The 26,390-nt window shown below is 41.4% G+C and overlaps 1 protein-coding gene across 4 annotated transcripts; it reads right to left on the reverse strand.

Annotated features, from left to right (window-relative positions):
- Nucleotides 1-1,528: 1,528 nt before the first annotated feature.
- Nucleotides 1,529-23,699, reverse strand: cbfb (core-binding factor subunit beta). 4 transcript variants are annotated; one of them, XM_029154264.3, is made up of 7 exons: nucleotides 23,080-23,689; nucleotides 22,509-22,595; nucleotides 18,207-18,323; nucleotides 8,317-8,433; nucleotides 7,849-7,944; nucleotides 6,860-6,929; nucleotides 1,529-3,474 (listed from the first exon to the last, which is right to left on the reverse strand). In XM_029154264.3, the coding sequence occupies exons 1-6, from the start codon at nucleotides 23,155-23,157 to the stop codon at nucleotides 6,900-6,902; spliced, it is 525 nt and encodes a 174-aa protein (XP_029010097.1). In that variant the 5' UTR covers nucleotides 23,158-23,689; the 3' UTR covers nucleotides 1,529-3,474; nucleotides 6,860-6,899. The 4 variants fall into 4 exon arrangements, with proteins under 4 accessions (XP_029010097.1, XP_029010096.1, XP_029010095.1 ...); XM_029154263.3 differs by having other exon boundaries at nucleotides 1,529-3,479; nucleotides 23,080-23,686; XM_029154262.3 differs by lacking the exon at nucleotides 6,860-6,929 and having other exon boundaries at nucleotides 23,080-23,699.
- Nucleotides 23,700-26,390: the final 2,691 nt, after the last annotated feature.

The raw sequence follows: 26,390 nt of genomic DNA on the forward strand, positions 1-26,390 counted from the left end.
ATAATGTCTACAATCATAATACCATGACAGCAATGATTTTATCTGTAGTATTGATAAGAAACAGTGTTTTGGTCTGTTGATATCGGATCAACTTCACACAGTTATTGGTTGCTGGTAACCATTGTTACTAATGCTGGGCTTGTTCCAGGTATAGCGCACGTGGACACATGCTGACATTTATTCTGAAGGACTGCTGGCACTGACGCTGGGCAAAAATGAAAGTATTTGAGTTGTAACAGACGATAGACAATTAATTGGAGGGTGAGATAAATGCAAGCAGACACATTTTCATAAACCCCTGTGTGTTAGAGCTATGATCCTTTCCATTGTTTATGAACAGAAACAAAAAAAAACATATGTATATGCATATGTATGTATGTATTTATGTATATGTGTATATGTCACGTTAGTTAAGAAAACATTATTTAACTGAACTTCCCATATTTCAGTACCTAAACCCTAAAACAAAAGGACAGATAGACCACATACAAGCACACACTGGAAAAGAAAAGAGTGCGTAGATAGCTTAATACTACATACAGTAGGTCTTCTTTGAATCTTTGAATCTCTACAGAAATATCAAAGAATAAATAACAAATAGGATGATAAATAGTTAGGCCTTGTACTGTCCTAATGTCGGCATTAAGTAAATTGAGTCTGGAGTATTAACTATACATGGGCAAACATCTAACTAATGGGGGAATGGGGGGCGCGCTGCTGTTGCTTTGCCAGTTCAGTCCACTAATCAGATGTAGTTTGATCCCACAACTCGAGCCTGTTCTGTAAATATGGCAGATTACATGAAACCACTCACCGATGACTAACAGGTGACTCACAGTCACACATCCCAGTGTGTAGTCTGCTCCTCCTAGAAGAGCCATCTACTATTTACCTTCATACTGGTTCCACAGAACCGACTCCTATCAGCTCATTTTAATACTGAGTCTCATTTTGGACCTCAACACATTTTCATCTTTACATGCTGAATATGCTCACCTTCAGCATGTAATAATGAAAATACAGTGGGTAATCAGAGAAGAAAAGGATGTTTTCCACATTCTTTAAGTAATTAAGCAGTGAGTCACAAGGTCAGCTCATTTAGTGGGATCAGTACGTTCTGAGAAACATTGGGAACATTTAAGCTTTTTTCCCCAGTCTTGCAAATCTCTCTGGGAAATAATGAACCAAAGCTGCCAATTACAGGGGGAATTCTGAGACCTTAGGCTAACTAATTTAAATGTGCATTAGGAAGAAAATCCTACGTAGTTTTCTGTATTCTTAGGAGTGAAGTGGTTTAACAATGTAAAATGACAGGTTCATAATTTCTTGTTGTTTTCTTCTGTGGCACCATGAGATCTAAAAAAATAATAATTGAACCTCTCCCTAACAACAACTAATTAGGTAGTGTGTCTCTCATCCACTTTATCATGCAATGCAATGTTTTACATACACACCCTGTAATTTAAATTTGCTACATTTTGTTATGTATGTTGCGTATGTTAAACCCAATGGAATTCTCTACTCAGGCTAAAAGGAAAGAAAAACATCAACAGATTTAATAATTATAATAAAACCGTTCAGCTAATGTAAAACACACTGGGAAATGAAATGAGCCTTGAATGTACAATATAAAAACACGTATGTCGCCTAGCAACAGGTCATGAGTCATTCCACATCCAATACATTTAACCCAGAAAGTGGATTTCCTTAATAAAATAAGATTAATAACACATGAACAACAAACGCAACAAAGGTCCTTAGGCTCCCAATTCCTACTACTAGTTGGTAACAAAGCTGAAAGATGAACACAAATGGATACATTGATAAGAGATGAGAAGTAATATAAAAAAGTAAACATCATGACTTTCACAAAACAAAATCATAAGATTACAACATGTATCATTTCATCACACTAGTGCTGTAACAGGACAGGGAATAGAATTTAGATTGCATTTAGGCTTCTACAGTTGTTGGATTAGGAGTAATATCTGGATGACTGATCAATCAAAAAGTTCTTTAGTTTGATTGAAATACTGGACCAATGTTGGAGACATGAGGCTTATACTGACCCCAATCAGTGCACTCTTGTTTCAGAGATGTGCACTCACATGTGCCATGTTCATTTTTTGGCTGACAGTCATAACAAAGCAATGACACCAAGTCAAATGAGAAATAAGAAGGACACGTTGTTTTGGGGCCAACTCAGATGAACTTTACTGCATCAAACTATAGTCTTGAATCATCCAGATATTTCTCTTCTGTAATCACAAGCTCTGCTTTGAATCTGCTGCATAGGGAACATGCTGTAAGTAGGCCTTTGTTTGGTTTCATGCATTTACAGGGAATCCATGTGGCGATCACAACAGATTGTGTCACATAGTGCAAAACCCCTTGTAAGAGAAAGGACATTTTAAATGCCCCCCCAACACACAAGCACCCCCTTACAAAAACATTTCCCCGATTGCTCCCATAGCCACAGAAAGCAGAGTTTCTAGCAATTTTTTAATAACCGTCCTTCCATGAAGTTGTTGCTACATAACCTGTGATTGGATCTTTACGATAGCGATATTTTAAAGCGGTTGTGAATATTATTGTACAGCATTATTGTACCAGTTCTTAACCCCACGATCGGCAGAATGTTCTCCTGATCTTTTCATCCTACCTGTCCAATTGTGTTAATATGTCTGAGTGACCCCCTCCCTCCTTCTCCCCCACGCAGCAAAGTGAACTTTGGTCTCAGAAAACAGCAGGTTTTAGGAAGTGAAGTCGTTACAGTGGGCTTAACACGGCCATGTTCACAAATGTGAAGCGCTGCACCATGACCAAAAAACCGTGGTCGTGACCCTGAGCCAAACACATGTCTCTTTCCTTTTGTTCTACATGTTATTAACATCTGCACCCCTTACAATGCCTCCCTCTCCATTATAACATCTTTTATTTAGAGCAAACTTTACTTGTGCTAATAATAATAATAATAATAATAATAATAATAATAATAATAATAATAATAATAATAATAATAATAATAATAATAATAATAATAATAATAATAATCCTTTTTTGACATGGACAAGAAATATCAAACTCCATAATTTCTTTATAAACTGAATCATAAACTTTTACTTTGGATGTGTCACATTTACACTGTAATGCTCAATCCACTATGTTCCTTCCTTTGTATTTAAGTAATAATAAGCTACGTTTAGCAGGTTGAACATTATGATCTTTCTATTCAGGGGCTTTCTTCACTTTCAAATCAATCAATTTGTAATTGTAAATTTATTCTCTTCTACATTCAAATAATATTATATTTTTTAGGAAAAAGTAGTGAACAATTGGCCTACAACTGTAAATACTTTCAGCAGATTGTGTTGAAACTGAACTGCTCTTCCTCCTTCCTTTTATCCTCAGCGCATTTTGTGTTCCACATCAGCGTTGGCCATGTTTGAGCCAGGGCTGGGGTCCTGCTGTCGTCTGGACTGGGGAGAGAGAGGGATGGAAGGATGAAAGATGGCATGAGAGAAGAGAGAATGGGCAAGAGGTGACACATAAAGATGTGAAGGACAGCAGAAAAGGGGACAGAGGGAAAACAGTAATACGTTAAGTACAACTTTTTAAGTTAAAAACGTCTGATATTATAAAGCAATTAGAAAACTTTGAAACCTTGTATAAAGCAAAGAATTACCAAAGGCGTAGTAAACCGGAATGATGAAATCTAATATGTATACACACACACATCACTAATCGCTGTAGCGGGTTCTAATGTTTTGGCCCCTGCATTTTTTTTTTATTATTGTGGCCAAAATATTACAACAATCCTCTAATGCAATCGACTTTCATTTGACTCATGTCTTCGTTAATGTATAGCTAGAGTTGATTCTCTTTGCTTTTTCCTGTTTTTTTTAAACTTGCACAAGCTGATGTGGGACAAAGCAAATTATTACCTGCGGTTCCTCACACCACCAGTAGAGGAGGCCAGAGAACTTTGGCTTTTTTACAAAGCTTAGAGTTGCTGTTTATACATTTCACTGAAGTTGATATTTGAGGCAAGACAAGACAAAGTATGTCTACAAGATGCAAACTTTTAGACATACAGACGGTGACACAGATAAACACACACTCACACGTTCCAAGGGCATCGTTAGGTCAGTGTTAGAAGACATTTAAATATATTTCATGACTGGGTGTAGTGCGTGTGCCTGTGGAATGACTTGCTGCTGCTGTAAAAAATATTTGTGGTTATATGTTTACCCTCAGACTAAGTGATAGTGGAGGGAATTTAGCAGTGTTGCAAGAGAGGGAGAAAGGGGAGAGAAAGGAGAGGGACATGAGAACGTGTTGGGAGAGGTGAGGCAGACAGAAATGCAGACAGAGATAGTGGAGGGGTTGCTTAGGTCAATTGGAATGTAGTTTGTGTCATCTCAGTGACTCACCATAATAGAAACCTACAGAGTCACACACAGTATGTCATACTACCATTTTGACCTCTCACAGCCAGACTGACTCCAGCTTCCGTCTCCTCAGGGAACCTCTTTGTGTTTTTTTTTTTTAAATCAGACCTGCTCCCATTAAATTTCATGTGCCCTTCACTCAGAACTACTTTGTTTTGAGTGAAGGTTGATTGTTCAGTAAAGAGCCCTGTGTGCGCCTGTCACTGATGAATGTTTCATCCTGTTCACACTGTCTTTTCCTGTATTTCCTGAAATTAACATTTGAGGGGAAGCAGTGTAATAATAATTAATAATAATAATAATTAGCAATATTAATATATATTATAATGCTTTAGCAGCCTGACTTAGACTAACAATATAGCGTAAACGTCTTACTGAGGACCTATGGTGTTTTACCTATTATCTACCTACCTACTGTATAGTATGTAAAAAGTGAAATTTGTCACAGAGATTTTAAGTAATATTCTCCCTCTTTGCACCATTTTTTATTATCATTATTATTATTATTTTTGTTGTCGCTTAGTGTTTAGTAGTTGTTTTGTGAAGCAGGGAGGGATCTTTCAACCAGGAGAGCTTTCTCTATATACACACAGATGGAAGTCTGCTTGGCCACTAACCACAACCACTAAGGCAGTGCAAGCGTATGTGTGGGGTGACAAAAATAAAGCACATTACCGTATTTGCTGGTGTGTACCCCTGTGCCCACAGTGTGTGTGTGTGTGTGTGTGTGTGTGTGTGTGTGTGTGTGTGTGTGTGTGTGTGTGTGTGTGTGTGTGTGTGTGTGTGTGTGTGTGTCTGGAAGGTAAAGCAGGGGTTTCTGATGACAATCAATACTAATGATATATTAATGCTTTCAGTGCCAGCTCATCATTTCTGCTGAGCACTCAGAGATGTGTGTGTGTTAGCGTGGGCTGCAGTTAAAAGATACATTTCTTCTTGATCTATTCCTGCCCCATCCATCATTCTGACAGATACCTTATAACCTTGAATACCTGGACTATCACTGATTCTAGATGAAAAATGTTGTGTCTGTCAAATGACAAGGCTTCAGCAGCAGAGGGAGAAGTGGCTTCATATTCAGTGAGCATCCCGTGAAAGTAGATATCAGAGTTTTATTTTGCTAAGCTTTACTGTGTTGAATAGAAAAAATGCCGTTAAGAGAAACTGAAGTTAGAGAGAAACGTGATAATTTCATCAACATCAATTGTTGAATACTTAATCTTACTTGATTGCCAGTGTGGACGTTGTGTTTAGGCACAGATACAACTAGATCAGCAGTTACTGTATAAAGCCAGAAAGGAGGAGGAGAGGTGGAGTTCGCACCACAGAAATGCAGAGGCTGAGTCTGTAAAGCTATTCAGCATTGCTCGTCAGTCACACCCAAACTCTCTGAGCAGATTTACGGTATCCCACTGCGACTGTTTCCATCAATCCTAACTCTAAAAATGCTCTTCTCATGGACTTCATGTTATGAACCATGTTTTGCAACTTGCAGCTAATCACTGGTAAGACAACAGAAGCATTTTTGTTCTTAAAGTTATTCTCCTACCTCTTTAACCTTTTATCTCGTTAAATCACTGTAAATAAATAAAGTATTTCAAGCATTCGAAGCAGCTCAGTAGAAAACCACATGTTTAGGTGGAGAAACTAGGCTAATTATGCATTCTGTGGTCTCAACTGAGGCCTTGTTGCATGCCGATGAAATTAAGCTTTATGTAAGGCATATTTTTAAAACTTGTCAAACCAGGACATCAGTCACGACAGGTACAATAGAGTATAGTATGACCTAGTAAAAACAGGACGCTTTTAATACTTGGGACACACTTTCTAAATAGACAGTTAAAATACGGCCTTAAGTATAAACCTGACCTGTTGACCGGCTGAGTTTCCTACTCTAATGTCAAGCACTGTGGGCTACTAAGGCGGTGGTGTGTGTGTGTGTGAGTGAGTGAGTGAGTGAGTGAGTGAGTGAGTGAGTGAGTGAGTGAGTGAGTGAGTGAGAGAGAGAGAGAGAGAGAGAGAGAGAGAGAGATAGAGAGAGAGAGAGAGAGAGAGAGAGAGAGAGAGAGAGAGAGAGAGAGAGAGAGAGAGAGAAACTAGTTATGGAATAATGTTTGGTTTTTTTCTACCACTCACCTGGTAAAGAACCCGGAGCCGGTCTTAAGGCATATAATTTATTGGAACTGCTAGTGCATATTTATAAAATATGCATGCACATCATTTACACAGACACACACATGCACAGTATATTACAAACATTACTACATCCTGTGCTCATAGACTAACACAGACAGAAGAGAACAAACACAAGGACGCATATAAATGAAACAGGTGGGCACAACCACACACATACAGGGTGGTTTAGTGCATGACAGTGTGATAGACGGTGAGAAACAAAGGACACAGACCCTGTTCTTTTCTGCTGGCTGTCTGTCTGTCTGTGTGTCATCAGTCCCAGATTTTAGAAACCACAGGGTCCTAAAAAATAAACAATTTGGGGTTCATTCTTATGGTGTGAACTTAGGAAGGATGCCACTGATCTCCCCAAAGCCTTGCTGGGAAAGTAAGTCAAAAGTCAAGGAATTTCAGTTGGGACAGTTGTGTGTAATTCAAACCTACACAAATTTGTGAACCTGAATTGATACTTTCATTAGACACTGCAAACCTGAGAGCAATGTAAGAACAGCTCTTATCAGACATTTCGCATTTTAGTCTATAAACTACTTTCCCCTCTGAGGCTTTCGGGACACCTGACAAAACTTAATCACTCATTCAATATTACAAAAAATATTATCGAATCAAATGAATCAGATTAGATTAAAATGAAATTATTAGATTTATTGTCAAACTGTTCATGCACTAAACCTAAGAATTAAACTGCAGAAATTCTATTTGAATAAAATAAATTGAAGCACACAACCACACATCACACAACCGTGACCCGCCACTCAAGCACTCAGCAAAGAAAATCCAACTGGAAATTTGAAGCTGCGGCTTCAATGAAGCATAGTCTTAGACCTTCAACGACCAATCAGTGTATCTTTCACTGTAATGGCAAAATAAAATATTAAAAAAAATTAACATGCTTTGTGTGTTTTCTTGAAATTGTAAATCTCAAAATATTATTTTCAAATTTTCAGTTGGGTTGGTGCAGTCCTGCAAAGCCAGCAGACAAACTAGAGTCTAGCTTTAGTTCACTGTCGTCTGCCAAAGCTCAGACTTGTCTGACTCTATAGTCCAAAGTTGAAAAACATTGACATGAATCCATTCTCACATTTAAGTGGACGCCCCATGTGGTTAAGTTTTCATTTACACTAAGTTACATGTGTGGCACCTCACTACTATACTTGAGACGACAGAGCAGAATCAGTGCAATGCCTTAACGAGGCCCCCTCACCTCTAGATCCTCTCTGTGTGATCGGTCCCTGTCTTCAAAGTCCCTTGTTCTGCGTCGAGCCTCTTCGAATGCTGCCTGGGCCAAAGCGTCTTCATGCTGCATACACACAGACAGAGGGACGTTTTTAGCTGTAGTCTCTGCTATATAAAGAAATGTCTAATATGGCAAAGAGGTTTGGCAAGCACAAATAGAGGAGTTGTTGGTGAAAGTTTTCAGGATTTGGACTCTCTTTGGATATTCTTAATTATTGTTTCTGTTCTCTACTCTTACTATATCTTATTTTATCTTTATAGTTGGACAGTTGTGTAAGCTTTTCACTCTCATTTTCCAGTATCTTAAGAGATGGTATCGTTGTGTATGGGACAATAGCGAAATTCACGAAATAAAGGTTCACAAAATAAAGAAGCGCATTACTGACACTAATACTTATGTCAGGCCTTAAACCTGTGTGCAGATGTGTTGCGTTACCTGTGCCCTTTCGTCATCATACTCTAGGTAACCCATCCCATCCAGCCTCTGTAGGTCAATCCAGCCTCTCCAGATCACACACACCCCATTCAAGATCATGGGTGCCTTCAAATAGACCTGAAGAGACAAAGAGAAACAGGGAAATGTTACAGTGAGTCTCAAGCATGCATAAAACAGTGATAAATTAAGTACGACAATAAGTATCTGTTGTCATTTCCCATGACTTACTGGCTTGTGTTGCATGTGCCTTAGGGAAGGAAGAAGCTTCATGCAACTTTAAGGCTCGTACACTATTACAATTCTTAAATCAAACACTCAGCTGCTTGCATCTCCGGAAAATAAAAAGCTCTGTGTTTCCCTGCTCCCACTCTGCCTGCTGTGAAGGAGGAAAAGCCACTAAGTACGTCAAGACCTCTGCAGCACAACAGAGTGTAGGACTAATAAATCACAAGCGCACACACACACACACACACACACACACACACACACACACACACACACACACACACACACACACACACACACACACACACACACACACACACACACACTCAACTGGGGCTATTTGTGTGTGAGCTTGGTTGTTGCTGCAGGCTGTTGCTCCTGCTTTAGTGGAGGATGGCGTGACTGAACAGGGTGTCTCAAACTAAATGTCATACGCCTAAAGGATTTCTGTCATTGTTGTGTGTCGTTTCAATGACCGTTGACCAGGGTCTGTTTTTTTTTAAATGGCCTACTGACACATTGGCAGCTGATACCAACTTCAGCCTGTACAGTTCTTACAGCCTGCGTTTTATTTACTGGACATGGATGCAATGTTCCCCGATTGTTTTCAGTAGGATGATAAAGAATGAAACAACATGAGCTGCTCACAGATCAGACTGCATCGTTTGACCTTTCTAAGCAGCTGTTTTGTCTGTAGTCCAGACAGAAGGACAAAGGGAGAATGTGAAACAACAATAAAGAACTAGAAATGTCTCAGTCAGCCCTCAGTCAAAGTGCTGCACAGGCAGAGGAGTGTCAGTGTCTTCCTCAGTGCCGGATTTTATTTCATGAGTATGGCTCTGGTCCAGCAGTGTGACCAGCAAATGTGAGTTAGGGTGCTTGTGTTCACAAGGTGAACAAAATTACACATCTAAAAGAGTGGACTGCAAAAGTCATGTGGAAAGATCACATATAGTACGTTAGTGTCGTCACCTCACACAATACAACGATGGACTGATGGGAGAGAGCACTTCTCTTCTAAAATAAGCATGTAACATCTACTGATCTAGACTGTTTGTGCTGCTAAGCATAGATCCAATCTGCTCCAATAAAGGCTACACTTCTTCTCAATATTTGTCAAATTTTTTGTCATTCATGGCCAATAGGAGCAGATGCAATTTATAAACTGATACAGTTAGTTTGGCCTATTTGGCCTTCACCAACTCCTCAGGGCTATTGAACCAAAAGTGACCAGACAGAAAATCAGGAGAACCCACTCATTGTCACAAAAAAAAAAAACTACTACTACTCAGCTTGAGGGGTTATTTTGTAACAGTTCATATTAACCTAAAAGGTATTGATATGATTCAATATCCTCCTTTGATGTGTGAACGCATTTCTTTTACCTACATATGTGAAACCACAGAAAGCTTAGAAGTTTAAGTAGAATTGAACACACCCCGAAAAGGTTGTTTGAGAGTAAATATACACTCAAATATCTGGCACATGATCTGGAACTCGACTGTCTGGGTGGATCTTCATGCACCATGTGACAAAATAAACTTTAAAACGCATGATTAAACACAACACAGAAGACGTGAAGTGACTGAGTTAAGATCAAATTTGCTCACTTTGTGTTTTTTTTGGTACCACAATACTGATTTCCATCACGAAGAGTGAGCTAGTGAGGTTTGTTTTTAAAGGGATATTTTTATCCAGATAAACAAGTATTTAGGAATAAACACGCCCCTAAAGTCGCACACATATAAACACACACAGACTGATTTTTTTTGTGTGTGACAGTGGGCGAGTGCCACGTTACTGAATTTTTTACTCAGGCTATTTTTGGACAGCCTCTCACAGGGACGTCCTTTACCACAGCTACCCACACTGCACCGGGGCTGCAGGGGAGACCGCACCCCAAGAGACTGTGGGTTTTTGGTGTTTATTCGAGTGAATGTTTTTCTATGTGTGTGTGCGAGAGAGAGAGAGAGAGAGAGCAAGAGAGAGAGAGAGAGAGATAGCTTCCACATCTGTGGGGCTGTATTTATAAAGAAAGCTTCATTTTGGGGAAGTGTGAGTCTGTGTGTATGTCTTTCTGGTCTTATGTAGTGTAGTATAGTTCAATACAAACATTTGGAGGAGGTTTGCTCATGAGATCTGCTTAAAGTTGGGGTAAAGGTTTGGGTTTTGCAAGTTGAATGTGATAGTGAAAGTGAGGTTAAATAGATACAGAATGCTACGTTATGGCGTTATGGTGATTGTCCTTACAACTATAGAAAAATGTGTGTGTGTGTGTGTGTGTGTGTGTGTGTGTGTGTGTGTGTGTGTGTGTGTGTGTGTGTGTGTGTGTGTGTGTGTGTGTGTGTGTGTGTGTGTGTGTGTGTGTGAAGGGAAAATATGTAGAAACGGCCCAACCACAGACTTCCTCTGTGAGAGAGAACCATGTCAACCCCCACATCCATTTACTGACGCACAGGCACACACGTGTGAAAGCAGGATGACTCTGTAACACACTGCAGCGCCGCGAATAAGGAGAAGAGGCCACGTAAACGCCGTGAAAACTTCTCACAGGTTTAGTCTCAAATGCCACGCGGGAAGGTTTCTGTTATCGTACTGCTTGTGTTCACCAGTCTGGTGCATTCATGTCTGTTTGTGATGCTTACAATATTAGGTCAAACTGATTCCATAGTTTGCAGTGTAAAGGTGACCCAGTGTAAAGGCCTGATTCCTATGTGCAACTGTGTGCATCAGCTTTTCTACACAGTGCGATTTCAGTCTTCCAACTTTATCAGAATTACATCCTTGTTTTTAAATATTTGTCACAATATTATTTAGTTGAGTTATGACCAATTTTACCAAGAGTCTCAAACTCTAAATGAACTCTGAGTGAGTTTGCACATCTGTGTCTATATGAGTTCTGGTCATCTATGCTTTTGTCTTTGACTTAACGCATAAAATTTAATCTGAAAGCAGCAACCAAGACATTAACACACAAGTGTAAATGCTTCCTACACTGTGTGGGTGTGTGAAGAAACACACAGACACACACATGCGGAGTGTGTGTTGGCCGACAGTGTGTGACACAGATGTAGAGGGATGTGTTGGCACAGAGCCTCTCATTCAGCATGGTGCCAACTATCTAGTCAGCACAACTGCCCTCTGATGTACTGTACTGTACACACACACACACACACACACACACACACACACACACGAGAATAACTCTAGAGACTGGAAAAGAATTCAAACAGGTATGTTTGACCTTGGTGTGTGTGTGTGTGTGTGTGTGTGTGTGTGTGTGTGTGTGTGTGTGTGTGTGTGTGTGTGTGTGTGTGTGTGTGTGTGTGTGTGTGTGTGCGTGTGTGTGTGTGTGTGTGTGTGTGTGTGTGAACGCGTCATGGCCAGGAAGGAAGACAAAGAAAGAGGAGTAGTTATATTATTATCCAGTGGTGGCTGTTGATGTGTCTGAGAGGCCATGTGAGCACCATTTAGATCACAGATGAGCTCTAGTGACTTTATATCCCCATGATAAAAGGCTTGAGTGTGAGTCAGTACCCAGTCACAGACGACTCATGCTTGGCTGTTCGCTTGTTCGTTCTTTCTTTCTTGAACATTTTGCAAACAGACTAACTGCAGTATGGCATTCAAATGTGTATCATATTAATCATTCCTGACTCGTGGCCTCCTCCACTGTGCGCACACACACACACACACACACACACACACACACACACACACACACACACACACACACACACACACACACACACACACACAGCGGCTCTTTCATGACCAACAACAAAGACATAAAAATAAAGACAGAGGAAGAGATCAGGGAGGAGAGAGAAGAGAAACAGAGAGAGCGATTTTGCAAAAACAATTTAAAAAAATGTAATTATGATATGAACTGTGAAGCAGCACACACACTGGAACAGTGTGGTTTTCAAAGAAAAGTAGTTGAGTCAGATAAATGAGCAAAGACAGAGACATGACGTTCATCCAAACAATTTTACACTTAGTGGAAACTTCATTTGTTTCAACTCAACACCATATAAGAACAATTTTGTTCTTGTGTTTGTGACAAAAGGCCATATGACGTTGGGCAGTATTCACTCTAAGATTAGGAACAGAAGGCCAGTAGCGTGCTTTATCTCCACCTGCTCACTCACACACACACACACACACACACACACACACACACACACACACACACACACACACACACACACACACACACACACACACACACACACACACACACACACACACACACACACCACCTGCCAGAGCAGCAGAAGTATAATAGCACGGTACTCTCCACATCATCATCACTCTCCCTTCTTCTGCTTCCCCACCCTCTAATTATAATGGCTGGAAAACAACATGAGACACACGCCCACATGCACACATCCCATGACACACAGCGACAGTCAGGTCACAGAAGCTGATGCTGCTTGCTCATGGCCAGATGTGATTTTAACATTTTACATCTTCACACTAGTGCGTTTCTCTTTGGAGATAATCCTTTGTTATCACTTGTTCTCCACGATTAACTGAAATAATTGCGAACTAGCAGCAACAAAGCACAATGACTCAAGTCTTATTTTTCAGTCGTGTCAGTTGTTTTTATGTTCAGACTGAAAATAATGGAAACCTTTGTCAGAACATGTGTTTTCTATTCAGTGGCCATTTTATTTCCATCGTGACTTGATGAAATTGTTGCTGACCCTGTCTGAGTCTCTAACTGCCTGTAGATACATAATGTGCATCATTGCCATGCAAACTCCTTTCTTTGTGAGAGCCATAGGGACAAGCAGTGGTTGCTGGCACTTTGGTGCACAATCATGGAAATATCATGCAAATACGCACACAGGTACAGATAGAATTACGACCAGACAGGGCTGGTAGAGTATATGGGTGGCAGTGGGTGTAACAGTGTTCCTGTGTTTGCTTTTTTTTTTTTTTTACGAGGATTCCTTCATAGCCAAAACCTGAAAAGTGCCAGAATTTGTCTATTTCACTTGAGTCCTAACAGATAAACAGTCATTCCTTCCTCCTGCCTAAGATTATTACTCTGCTTTCAGACTCTCAACTAAGACAATCTGGGTGTTTCTGTGTCAGTCAAGAATTTGATGTGTTGATTTGTTGGGTGCTTTTCGTTGCCTAAACATAACTATGAACACATTTGTGGTGACCGTCGTGATCTCATACATTTTCTTTACCAGCAGGATAGTGCAAACTCTAGTTATGCTTTAGTTGATGGGTCAGTGTGCAGTTTGGTAAAAACGATTCTCTTAGTATTTTAAGTCTTAAGCCTTAAGTCTTAAGTCTCTTCAGCTTAACCTGACAACACTCCCTTACAATTGTATCATTATTACTATGACAACAATGTCTATCTGTGCTGCCATTTGTCCTATAGCATCATCATGGCATGCAATTTCCTATTTGCTCATAGCTCCCATGTTAAGGTAAGTATTCCTGCCACAAACTGGCCTCCTTACTCATAACTATCCATGCATGCACATCAGGGCATTGTGGGAGCTGGATCGTTCAGGTGAGCAGTGTTACATTCTTCAGTCCAGACCAGCAAACAGTTGCTGGAGAACTAAGAATAGAGTGATGAGAACTAACACACACATGCTGGATTTCTCACCATCCTGATCTCTCACTCTGCAGTTTTCTATCCCAAAGTGGAGTCTCATTGCTTTTTCTTCACATCTGATCTGAACAAATACACACACTCTCTTCCTGCTTTTATACAATAAGCACAAATGAACTTGTGTGGGCATTTACCCAAACACAAAAACACTGTGACTCACACAAAGAGCAGATGAGCCAAGGAGCCTGTCTGTGTGTGCTACAGTGCATTATGGGAGTGGGTGTGGCCATTGATCTAAAGCCTGGAGCAGGAAATATGAAACCCTGTGGGAGGAGGCAGCGTCGATACTGCAGGGATGTGTGTATGTACATGGAAGACGTTTTGGACGTATTAACGTCTCCTAACACACAGACTCTGCCTGCAGGCCTCCAAAGAAATTTTACTGACACGGTTTTCAATCGAACACGAAAATGCTCGTCACACAGTCACACAGGTTGTGTGAACTGGGAAGCACACAAACGGCACACACTCAGACGGAGAGCAGCAGTAGCAGAGGGAACCAATTAGTGGTCTGGCTTTGATGATGTCACTGACAAGTCACGCACTGATGGCACAGCTTCCGTTCAAAGAGAAACGCAATACCACACGCGCACGCACGCACGCACGCACACGATGGGAAGGTTAAAGCTGATGACTAAATTATAGGGAAACGACATCAGATAAGTAAGCGATTGAAAAGGTTGTGTGTGTGTACACACAGACACACACACACACACACACACACACACACACACACACACACACACACACACACACACACACTTGCATCAAAGCTACAACCAAAAACATATCTTCCTATGTTTTCAGATGTTTTAAGATGTGAGTTTAGGGCTGAGGTTAGAATTGAGTTTTGGTTCAGATTGGAGCAAAGGTTAGCACCAAGCACCAATACAATGAGCACCTAAACAGCTAAATGCTTTGCTGTCTTTAGGTTTAGATGTACAGTGTAAGTCAAGCTGTATTTGAGAAAAGCTGTACAATTCAAACTACTCATAATCAATACAAACATACTTCTTTACATAAAAAGAATGCTGAGAATGGATGAAGACATCCTGCATCCGTGTGACACTGAGCCCCTCAACAACCACGTTCAGTTTATTTACACTCTTCTCTCAGCTTTACTGTACTTAGTTACTCGTGCGTGCGTGCGTGCGTGCGTGCGTGCGTGCGTGCGTGCGTGCGTGCGTGCGTGCGTGCGTGCAAGCGTGCATGCGGCTTAGCAATCAGTATGGCGCCTCATCTAATCAGCATACATGAGTTGTGCACCAACAGACGGACACACAAAGCGAAGCTTCCAATGGAAATTTCTGTGGTTTGGAACTCAACTAAAGTCACATCCTCAGGTTTCTCCTAGAACTATACATGTCTGATCCTAACTTTTATTTGGTGTATGTGTCTGTTTGCGAAACCCCAACACTTCAAAGCACAATGGGTGAAAAAAAGCAGTCATTAAGAGAATCAATGAAAATCTGAAGGAACCAAGATGCTTCATGCATTGCACTCACTCTCTCTGTTTTACACACACATGACATGTTTGGGCAACTGGGAGGAACAGAGTGCAAGACAGGAAGTGAGGAAAGACCAGTGTGTGTTATCAGGAGGACGGTAGAGATTCCGCCACATAAACAAAACCACAAAGAAAAGCAAGAAGTCAATGAATAAATAAAAGAGAAGAATGTTTGAATTTGGGAGGCTAACATACAGTGCATGTCCATGGTTTAAGTACAGCTACAGAATAAAACATTTAACACCAGCTGTGAATGCTGAAATTAACCCACAGATGGTTTCTATTAACCTTCGACTGCAATGAGAGTCTATACTGCTGCTCTTTCTTCTGTCTCTCCCTTAAACACACACAAATATATATGAAGCTGCCAAGTTCAACCTGGCAACGCGGCCCTTTTGGTTTGGCTCAGTCTGTGTTTAAAAACACAGGAAGCAGAGCTGAAGGGATGGTGGGACGGGGGAGCATGGCAGGAGCGAGGATGCGAGTCAGCACACTGGGAATGGACTCGGGGAGGACGGGAAGGATGGAGGAGAAGCAGCGTGGATGTTGACATAAAATACCACAAGAACAACATACAGAGGAAAAAGAAGGAGCCGGAGCTGAGAAAAAATATGAAGGCAATGGTAATAAAAGCAAAGAAGCAGGGCAGAAACTGGAAACCTACACCAGATTCCTAGTTACTGTATATGGTTTCACACTTCTCTATTTGCCCTCAATCAGACTTTTAGTCCTCATCTGCGCTGGCTAAACACTGTACATTTGTCATTTGTATCATTCATGCATTCATGTGTGTGTGTGTGTGTGTGTGTGTGTGTGTGTGTGTGTGTGTGTGTGTGTGTGTGTGTGTGTGTGTGTGTGTGTGTGTGTGTGTGTGTGTGTGTGTGTGTGTGTGTTATAACACTATTGTGACGGTAATTAGGAGGAAAAGCTGCAGCATACACAAGTTTTCTACCTTGGCCTGACACTGTACTCTACTGAAGGGTCCGGGGGGATAAGGAGGTGTTTGTGTGTTTGTGTGTGCGTCTGTGTGTAGGTGTGTGTGTGTCTCTTAAATGCATGCTCGACCAACACTGCAAGCCAACATAATTAAAACAGTTGGTAAAATTGTCCATTTTCTTCTAAACAGTATTTTTCTCTTCTGCACTGAGGAAACCACATTCTATACTGGCCTGTCTTTTTTATGCCTGGGGAATAAATGAATATTACAGAAAAGTGAAGGCTGAAACCTAATACTTGTGTTTGTACGTTAAAGCTGCATGAAAAGCAGTTGTAATCTGAAGTTATTCTGGCCGCTGGTATAGACTAACTTGTGTTGTAGTTTAAAGGATGAATAGGAGATTGTCAGCGTGTTTATGTGGAGCCTCAGATTTGTGTGTGCGCACCGGCCTCAACACTGAACACTCTGAAACTGCTTTGCATTGACGGCTCTGGCCTCATTAAAACTTCATAGATCTGTGAGCACCGTCGAGGTGACAAAGAAGAAGATATCGTCTTGCAAACGCACACACACACACATACAGACACACACACACACACACACACACACACACACACACACACACACACACACACACACACACACACACACACACACACACTCCCTTTTTTATAACACACAAAATTGCACACATCAAACACACACTCACACACACACCTTCAGAGCACTTGTGTTAAATAATTAACAGTGAGAGATTAGTCTGTCAGCCTTAGGGCACGGAGGTCCATCGATTCCCCAGAATGCATTTTTAATGAGCCGCCAGTCGGCATTCATGTCAGCTGGCCAGTGTCCGTGCGGCGCCTTCTGACACACACACACACACACACACACACACACACACACACACACACACACACACACACACACACACACACACACACACACACACACACACACACTCTCAGCGCCAGGGGAGACAATTAGCATACACGTAAACACAGCAGCAGCACCACTGTACTGTGGATCACCTTGACAACGACACCAAATGAACATCTTTGGATGTTTGCTCTTAAAGTACTTTGACTTTGACCGTACCCTAAATGACCAGGAGAACTACTGAGCTGTAATTCCTCCTCTATGACTAGGATGGGCACGTTGTGAGGCATGCTGTGACGCCACATTTATATCAGATTTTAGCTCATGATTTCTTTACTGCTGTGCTCAACCTGACACTTACTGTCAGAGTTACTGAACAGGCTGGACACCAAGCGCCGATCCAGGGAACAGGAACAGAAAGAGTCAAAGCACATGTGCTTCTGCTAATCTACAGAGGTTTCACACTCTATTGTGTGACAGCAAGTCAGCCTGGAAGCACATGACTTAAGCAGGACAAATGACAAGCATGTTTTCAGGCCAACCGATGTTGCAATGAGGGTTTTTTTCAGCAAATGTCTGAAATGACATTTTCTTCAATTTTTTCTTCCATTCTTTTTCCATTCTGAATCATAAAACCTCTGCAACAGGTGAAGAGCAACAGTCTGAATATGAGGAGGTGGATGGATGTTCTTCTCTTGTCCTACCTTTCCTGTCTCTCTCTCAAAGTCAACATACTCCCTCGTAGGAACTTGTCTCTGATCTCCCAGCAGGTTGGCTGGAAAAAACTGGAGGGAGAGGTTGGTACCTGTAGCGACAAAGGCCTGCAGAAAAAAAACAAAGACAAGTCAGATGTGAGCATTAAGATCATAACATCCACAAGCTGCACCCGTGTGTCCTTCTCACTGGGCTGCCTTGGCCTCATCTAACCTGTAACACCTGCTTGTTTTATTCCTCCAAGTTTCTAGTCAGTCACTAAAGTGTCAAATTCTTGATACAGTATAGACAGATCAGTGCCTCCTCTTCACAAGCAGCTTCTCATCCACTGGATTTGAGCATCAGTTTATTCCATGCAACAGAAAAGCAGACTTCACACGGGAAGTGCTCAGGTACATGTGAGCACACAAACACTTCATTCACTTTACAGTGCAGCAGGTGAGGTCAGCAAAGTCACTATGCAGGTGAAAGCGAATCAGAACAACAAGAACAACAATGTTAAATTTATTTTACAATCACAGTGGTCACTGTGGTCTTTTGGATTTCCTGGAGTATTGAAACATGCAAGTAGTGAGCTTCACTGTCGGGACTTATACCACAGGAGAAACCCACATCTCATTCATTATTCCAGGGTAAGTTTTTTTATTCTATCGCCATTACCTTGTCTTCATAACCGTTGGAAGTTAAAACATCAACTGAAACACAGCTCAGCCTTAAACACAGCAACAGCAGCAGATGTAGTTCATTCAATATTAAATTAAGTGTGATCAAAGTCACTGGGAAATTTGGGGAAATCTCAAAGGAGACATTGACCAAAGAGTCTAAGTTACAATAGGTCTTGACGAAAGGATGATTTTCCCTGTTACTGATTAAAAATATCTCGATTGAGTCATTGATCAAGTCCTAAATGCCTGGATCAAACCCTGAAAAGCAGATGTTTGATAAACTGTTGTTCTATTTCCTGTTTTCTCAACCTGCCCAAGGCTGCTTTCTGTTTCTTTATGGTTTAACTGAAGTGAACCGCTGCCCTGCTCAACCAACACACACATAATCACAGACTGGAGCTTTGCTCCATTTCTGTGAAATGGCTTCTTGCTGTAATGGAAGACAATGCTGCTGAGATAAAACACACAGACACAAACACACTGTATGCATGCACATATGGGAATCAACATAATGCATTTCTCTGCTGTGCTGCAATAAGAAAGGAATTAAAGAGAGGCAGAAAATCAAGTTGTCTTGTTTTTGCCAGTATCTGCGTGTGTGTGTGTGTGTGTGTGTGTGTGTGTGTGTGTGTGTGTGTGTGTGTGTGTGTGTGTGTGTGTGTGTGTGTGTGTGTGTGTGTACACACAACCACAATGTTTTTGCTGAGAAAGATCAATACTAAGGGCATCAGGGCTGCGATTGCGATGGAAGCATATGAATTATGCACCCCGTTAAATGCGTCCCTCATCAGACCATGAGAGAACGAGGTAGAAGATGTGAATGAAAGAGCAGAAAAACAGAATAAGAAAGGAGAGAAAGAAAACGAGCGAACACTGGAAAATACACACAAGCACACAAAAAGGAGAGCTCAAAGAACACCCAAGTCATCATTTCTGCTGTATTTGAAGTATTGGATTACAACCATCTGACACTAATTTGCTGCCTACTACTGCTGAAGAAAAAAAAGAGGGACGGAGAGGCAGCGGCAGGGGAGGGATGGAGGGAAACTGACAGACAAAGGAGGAAAATGAAAAAGAGGGAAACAGAGAAGTGTGTGTGGGGAGGGGGGTAAGAAAGAGGAAGAGAGGAAGGAAAACAGCTTAATCAGACAAAGAGAAAAAGGAGAAGGAAAGCATGTTAGTGGAGGAGATAAAGACAACTACAGACAAGACAAACAGAGAAAACAGAAGGAAAGGAAATGAAGCCAACAGACAGAAAGAGAGAGCGAGAGGGATGGGAGCAAAGCAGCATGAAAATCAATAGCACTTTAGTAAACGACTCATCTCTAATGAGCTGAGCTAAAGATAATTTACTTTGAATTATTGTCCCATTTATCAAATGAATCCTGAACATTTTACAGTCTTGTCTGTGTGTGTGTGTGTGTGTGTGTGTGTGTGTGTGTGTGTGTGTGTGTGTGTGTGTGTGTGTGTGTGTGTGTGTGTGTGTGTGTGTGTGTGTGTGTGATTCCTAGAAATGCACAGATATTATTATTAAAAGGCAGCACAAGTTTGTTGTCTTATTAGAAGTGTGTCTACTACTGTATCTGCCACTTCACCAAGGTCAATTCTTTGTGTGTGTGAGTTGGGTATTTCTGTTTCCACATCAAACACACGTGGCACATTGACGGGCTGTTAGAGGTGAGCAGAGAGAAAAACGTGAAAACTCTGCACAAACTGTCACACAAAGCAGCTTTGGAGATGATGTTCGTTTGGTCTTACTTCGACAGGCTGCGGCCTCATGTGGGACACTTCACACTCGCGTCTCGTGTATAAATGCAACCCTTGATGGCACGGTCAGCTACCATTGTGTGTGATCGTTGTTCACACCGACCATTAAAATAGCAGAAGGTCTTTAGCGGCGTCTGGCCAACGGATAAATCAGCAACATGATGTCACGGCTGCTGTCAAACCATTAAAACCATGCCCATCAATTCTCACTGCAGAGGAGCTGCTTATAAATACTGTGAGGACAGACAGACAGACACATCATGGCCTACTAAAAGAAGGTAAAACTAGATATGTCTCACCAGCCCCCACAACGATGACAGTGTGTTTGTGAAAAATACCTCCAGGATGACTAAGACAGCAGAAGTTGGCCTGTGTTTGCCTGCGTTTGTGCCGGGAGCCTGCGGGCTTTTACGTCGAGGGCAGGATTCAGATGTATTAAACAGATTTCATAATGTAAGCGTGCAGGAGGTACATAATGAAAACATAAATGGGTTCAGACTTGCGTTACATTCATAAACTTCACAAACACCAGCTTGAAGTATGCAAAATAAAGTAGATCAAATGAGAAAATGACTTCAAGGAACAAATTAATAAAATGTTATTGTCAACAAATTCAAAATTCAATTCAAATTCAAATGCAAAACATTCTGCTATCTGAATATTATTTTACATGAGTTTACTTTTAAAACAATTCTGTGTCTACTGTCGACATTTTAATTAGGTCGTCAGTGAGAGTATTAATAATGTGAAGATGATGACACAGAGATGAATAGGTTTACTTTAAAAAAGTCTAGTAACCAGTAACTCAAGCTGTAAATTAAATGTATTGGAGAAGTAATTTAGGTAAATCTGATGTGAAATTGTGAACCTGTATTTGGATGAAGACCTTCGGTAAAAATCTGAATTTGAAGACGGTGCTAGAGGAGTTTGGTTTGGAAATGGAGGGAAACACGCTGACTCTCTTCAACTGCGATACTGTCACCACAAACTATCTCCGCCTGCAACCACTACCAGAAAAACGCCATTCTGTTTTATTAATTCAAAAGAAGGCTGCTCTGCATTATTTTGAAGTTCATGAAGGATCTATTGTTACCTTTGAAACAAGACAAATAAAGACATTTAGATTTGACTGTGTTCTGGCATCATACTCATCATCACAGTGCTGTGTGTTGATCATTATTCTGTTACTGTATATTCACGATCACACACAGCAGGTGACTATGTGTAGGCCCCAAATTACAGCTCCAGCAGTGTTTGTTCTAACCATTAAATGGCTATTGTGAGTTCATGCTTCTGTCAAACAAAGCAGAGACAATAATGACTGCAGCTGCACAATAAATAAAGAAAAAAAGTTCTATGAGTGTGTGTGTGTGTGTGTGTGTGTGTGTGTGTGTGTGTGTGTGTGTGTGTGTGTGTGTGTGTGTGTGTGTGTGTGTGTGTGAGGTTAAGCACAGTGGGTCTGCATGTCTGATAACACGTCTACTTCCTGGACAGATCAAAACACCAGCGCACACAATGAGCTGAAGGCAGAGTTTCTCATCAAAGCGACGCACTTGTCTGTTAAAGTGGAGACAGCCTTGAGATAAACGTCTGCTGCCTCAGAGGCTTTTATGGGTTTTTTTTAAGTTTCCTTCCAGTGTGTTTTATTTACCGAAACACACATCTGCCTCCATCATTGAAGACATGAAACACTTTGTCTAGTTTTCCCGTTTCCTTAATGTGCAAATGCTTACAAATACACAGATGATGTATTTATTTCTACTTGTGTCAAATAATAATAGCATAATAGGACATTAGCTCCAAGTCTCTCTACAGTAAATTCTAACACTCAGGGAAAAGACAAATCCAGTTTGTACTCACTACTTCTGACCGTCCGTCCCTGCAGGCATTCTGGAAGCGAGCCTGTCTCTCCTCATGGGGCCTGTCTCTGAACCCAGTATATTTAATCTACAGCAGAGAGAAAACAGACCTTACAAAGGCATACAGTATATATCCACACATGTATAGCAATACAATGATTATATCACATATGGTATACATGAGAATCCTTCAAATGCATTTGAAAATGGACGGTAATGCTCACTGGCACCAGAAGGCTGCAGTTTAAAGATAAGCCACAGGAATTTTGATTTAATGCAAAAAGCATCAGGCTTTGTCTCTGCTCTCCACCAGAAAAAATAAATCTGCTAAAACTGGGAAACAGAGCATTAAGCTTTATGTTGAACTGAAGTGAATTATGAGACAAAATAGAAAATAGCTGAGTGAGCTTTTTCTCTGCGAGCTACAGCCTTTCACACCTCCGAGGGTTTGATCCCGCTGAGCGCAATGAATGAAATAAGCTGAAGCCTGGAGACGTTCGAGCCGCCAGCGTGCGGCTGGACTCAAGACGACACAGTGTTTCCGTCTGACTGAAGCACAAACACAGACTCACCTCACACTCCCTGCTCAACTTGCGGAAAAACTCCTCATTCTCAAACTTGCTCCTCTGGTCCGGGACTACCCGCGGCATCTTCACCGACGCTCTTCCAGCTTTCGCAGTTTGACTTTACTTTTTTAGAACGATCCCGCACAGGAAGAGTTGCGTCTCGCCGTTCGTCCCTCACTCAGCCTCTTTCACTGACTTCTCTTCCGCGTCTCTCTCTCGCTGTGTTTTTTCTTTCCCTGTGTGGAGCAATGTGCTCTCTGCTGCTGGCCTCTGAAATTATGACTGCTGCTCTTATTAAGATGATCTGCCTGTGGCTGCGGCTCCTGCGCGCTGCGGGTCGCTCCTGGCTCCAAATGGATCTTATCAAATGACCCACTGCTAAGATAAAACTAAAATTGACCGACCTCTCTCTCTCTCTCTCTCTCTCTCTCTCTCTCTCTCGCTCTCTCTCTCTCTCTCTTTTCTCCTCCTCCTTCTCAGGTCTCTCTTTCTCTTTCTCCTGACGGGCGTGTGATCTTAGACGAGTGGCAACAAACGAGCTCCCCCTCTCCCTGTCTCTCTCCCGCTCTCTCTCTCTCTTTCTTTCTCTCTCGCTCTCTTAGTCTACCTGTAAGTATTTTCGGTGGGCCCGTAGAACAGTCGTAATTTCGAGAGACTCAGGTACTTACGCACTGGATCACTGGGTGAACTTCCTGTACGTTTCAATTACAGTAATGCATCATATGGTTCAGAACTGTTTGCTAAATTGGAAGGATACAACCGTGATCATATGCAGCCTAATTTGCATTTTTATCACGCACCCTTCAAAAGTTACATATGTTTCAACAGGACGCTACAAAATAAACATACAACAAAATACATCATGTTTTAAATACGGTTGGTTTTTAAATAAAAAAAACATATTAATGAAAAACTAATTACAATTTAATAATAAACTAGCAGATAAATGCATCAATATACACAAAACAGTATGAATTTCTTCAGGTTTTGCTCTTTCTTTATTTCTTTGACACTCCGTCCCTTTGTTCTGACACGGGTATCAAACTTCAAATTTACGACATTTTTTGTAAGTCTTTGAATGCATCGGCAGTCTACTTCCTGGCTCCGTCTAGTCGCTCTTATGACTGTACACCCAAAATACCTCCCTCTCCACCCACCACACCCCCCACTCCACCACTCCAGCCCCCATTCACAATAATAATACTACTACACACGGCACGCGCGCGACACCGACTGCGCATGCGTCTGATCTGGACCAGAGAAACTTTATAGTATCCTTTAATGAGACATGTAAGACACAGGGTGAGGCCGAAGAGGTGGGCCCCGAACACTGTTTGTGTTTGTAGCTAAACTAAATCCCAAGATTCTCCAGAAACCTCTGCAAATATTTGAAAAAAATGAAAGAATGTTGGGGTAATTTGAAATAGCTTGTTATGCAAATTATGCAAGAAGTGTGTGTGTGTAGTGCAGTATTCCTTCTGGTGTTCTGGTGTGGTGTATGTGCTGGAGGCAAGGCTGTAACTTTGACAGACACTTCATAGAAGGTGTAGATAATCACTAGTGATTAGGGATTATTGTTGCTTTGTCATGGACCAGGGGACTGTCCATGTTCCATGCACTTACTCTTACAGTAGAGGCAGTTATGTCTTGAAATTTGCATAAGGTGGCATGATCACATGGTTTAGTGACTTTTTTCACTGATTAGTTTACAGCTGTACAGCGGAGACATACTGGCATTTGCGACATAATGAGGACTGGATGATTATGAAACGAGCAGGATAAAAACGTGCCGCAGCACAAAGTCAACACACCTACACACAAATGAACTGAGTAAATAGGATTATTAGACTCCTGTGTGAGTTTATAGGAGTTTCATAATCACCCAGATGGAACTTAATTAAACTATGAACAAGAACCTGCAGGTTGGAAGTGTACACATGATTACATTCTCAAACTGTGTTTGGCTGCCGTGACACGTTTTGTTGTTTGCTTTGTTGGTGGTTGTGAGGTTGTGTTTGTAGTGAAATATGTATTTGCATCAAAGTTCCCCTGAGATGAAAACAAGAGAAAATGATAATTTATAACTTTAATCATACAGATACACCAACAAGAAAAACACTTTTGACCTAGTTATAGTGTGTCTGTGGAGGACGAAGGGGGAAATGTTTAAATGATTACTTTTCATTCAACAAGGGCTCCAGAGTGGGAAACAAGGCTCGGGGCTCTGGCATATGCTCCTTTTTACAAAATAAAATACTCCTTTTATGACTGCATGTCAATGATTTCCACCAAACATAGCCTGCAGACCCCCCCCCCCCCCCATACACACACACACCACCACCACACACACACTCTACTGCCTCAAACTGGCCAGTGGAGCATGTGTGGTAGCTGCAGGCCAAACAGTGCGTGAATGATTAACAACTGGAGCTGGTGACGCAGTAAAAGGTTCATTAATTAATCAGATAATCTGTGGTTGCCATGGCGAATTGTTCTGACACGCCATCATGGTCTCATCTTCACACAGCACAGTAAACTCTGTTTGCATCATTTTGTTTCTAAGTGTGACGTTTAGTCAAGTCGTTGACTCGACAGTCAGGTTATGCTCATGAGAAATGTCTGCTCTTTGTGTTTGCGTACCTGCTTCATCTTCTTCGTCAACCTTCAACAAAGGAAGCCTCTGCAAGGAGACAGTCAACAGCCCCTGTGTACTGAACTGCACATGTCCCAGATAAGTAGACCAGGCAGTGAGAGTAGTAAAGTTTCAACATGCTTGACACAGTGGTTTTCCATAGTTTTATTTTATTTCTAATGTTTTGCTAAATACACTAGACGGCAGAGTTCCTGGGGGATCTCCCACTCCTCATGAGCACCAGACTCCCGTTGCTCTAGTTTTGCTTGGAAATCCCTCTGTTTTCTAAGGACCTCAAATCAGACGGATGTCTTCTCCAACCAACCTTTGGTGGACTGTAACGTATCCTTGGGTTCATTGAATCTGTTAAAAGTCCACCCAGGCTTTAGCTTCTTCAAAGAGAGCATGCCATTGTCTTCTTCCTGCCAAGCACAACCCCTGTAGGCAGAACGTTCTGGTCAGCGTATCCTTCTGCTTCCACACTGGTTCACAGAACTCAACAGATCACAATCCAAGAACTTCTAAGTCCTAATTATATGCCTTGCAGCATATTGCGGTCAGCTTCTTTTGTGCTTCTTAGTTATTAGTGATGTATGTCTTGGAATGCTGGCATGGAAACTTTCAGCGTGTAGTACTGTATGTACTGAAATCTCAGCAGCTTTTTGGTTGCAGCTCTTGGTGCCTT

Source organism: Betta splendens, chromosome 6 (assembly GCF_900634795.4).
Source record: "Betta splendens chromosome 6, fBetSpl5.4, whole genome shotgun sequence".
NCBI lineage: Eukaryota > Metazoa > Chordata > Actinopteri > Anabantiformes > Osphronemidae > Betta > Betta splendens.

Excerpts from the sequence above, each read along its gene's own strand:
- cbfb (XM_029154261.3), bottom strand. The coding sequence starts at position 23,157 with ATGCCGCGGGTAGTCCCGGACCAGAGGAGCAAGTTTGAGAATGAGGAG. Across the intron at positions 8,434-18,206 it reads TTGAGAGAGAGACAGGAAAG|GTCTATTTGAAGGCACCCAT; the intron begins GTAGGACAAGAG and ends TTGTCTCTTCAG. Across the intron at positions 7,945-8,316 it reads ATGATGACGAAAGGGCACAG|CATGAAGACGCTTTGGCCCA; the intron begins GTAACGCAACAC and ends GTGTGTATGCAG.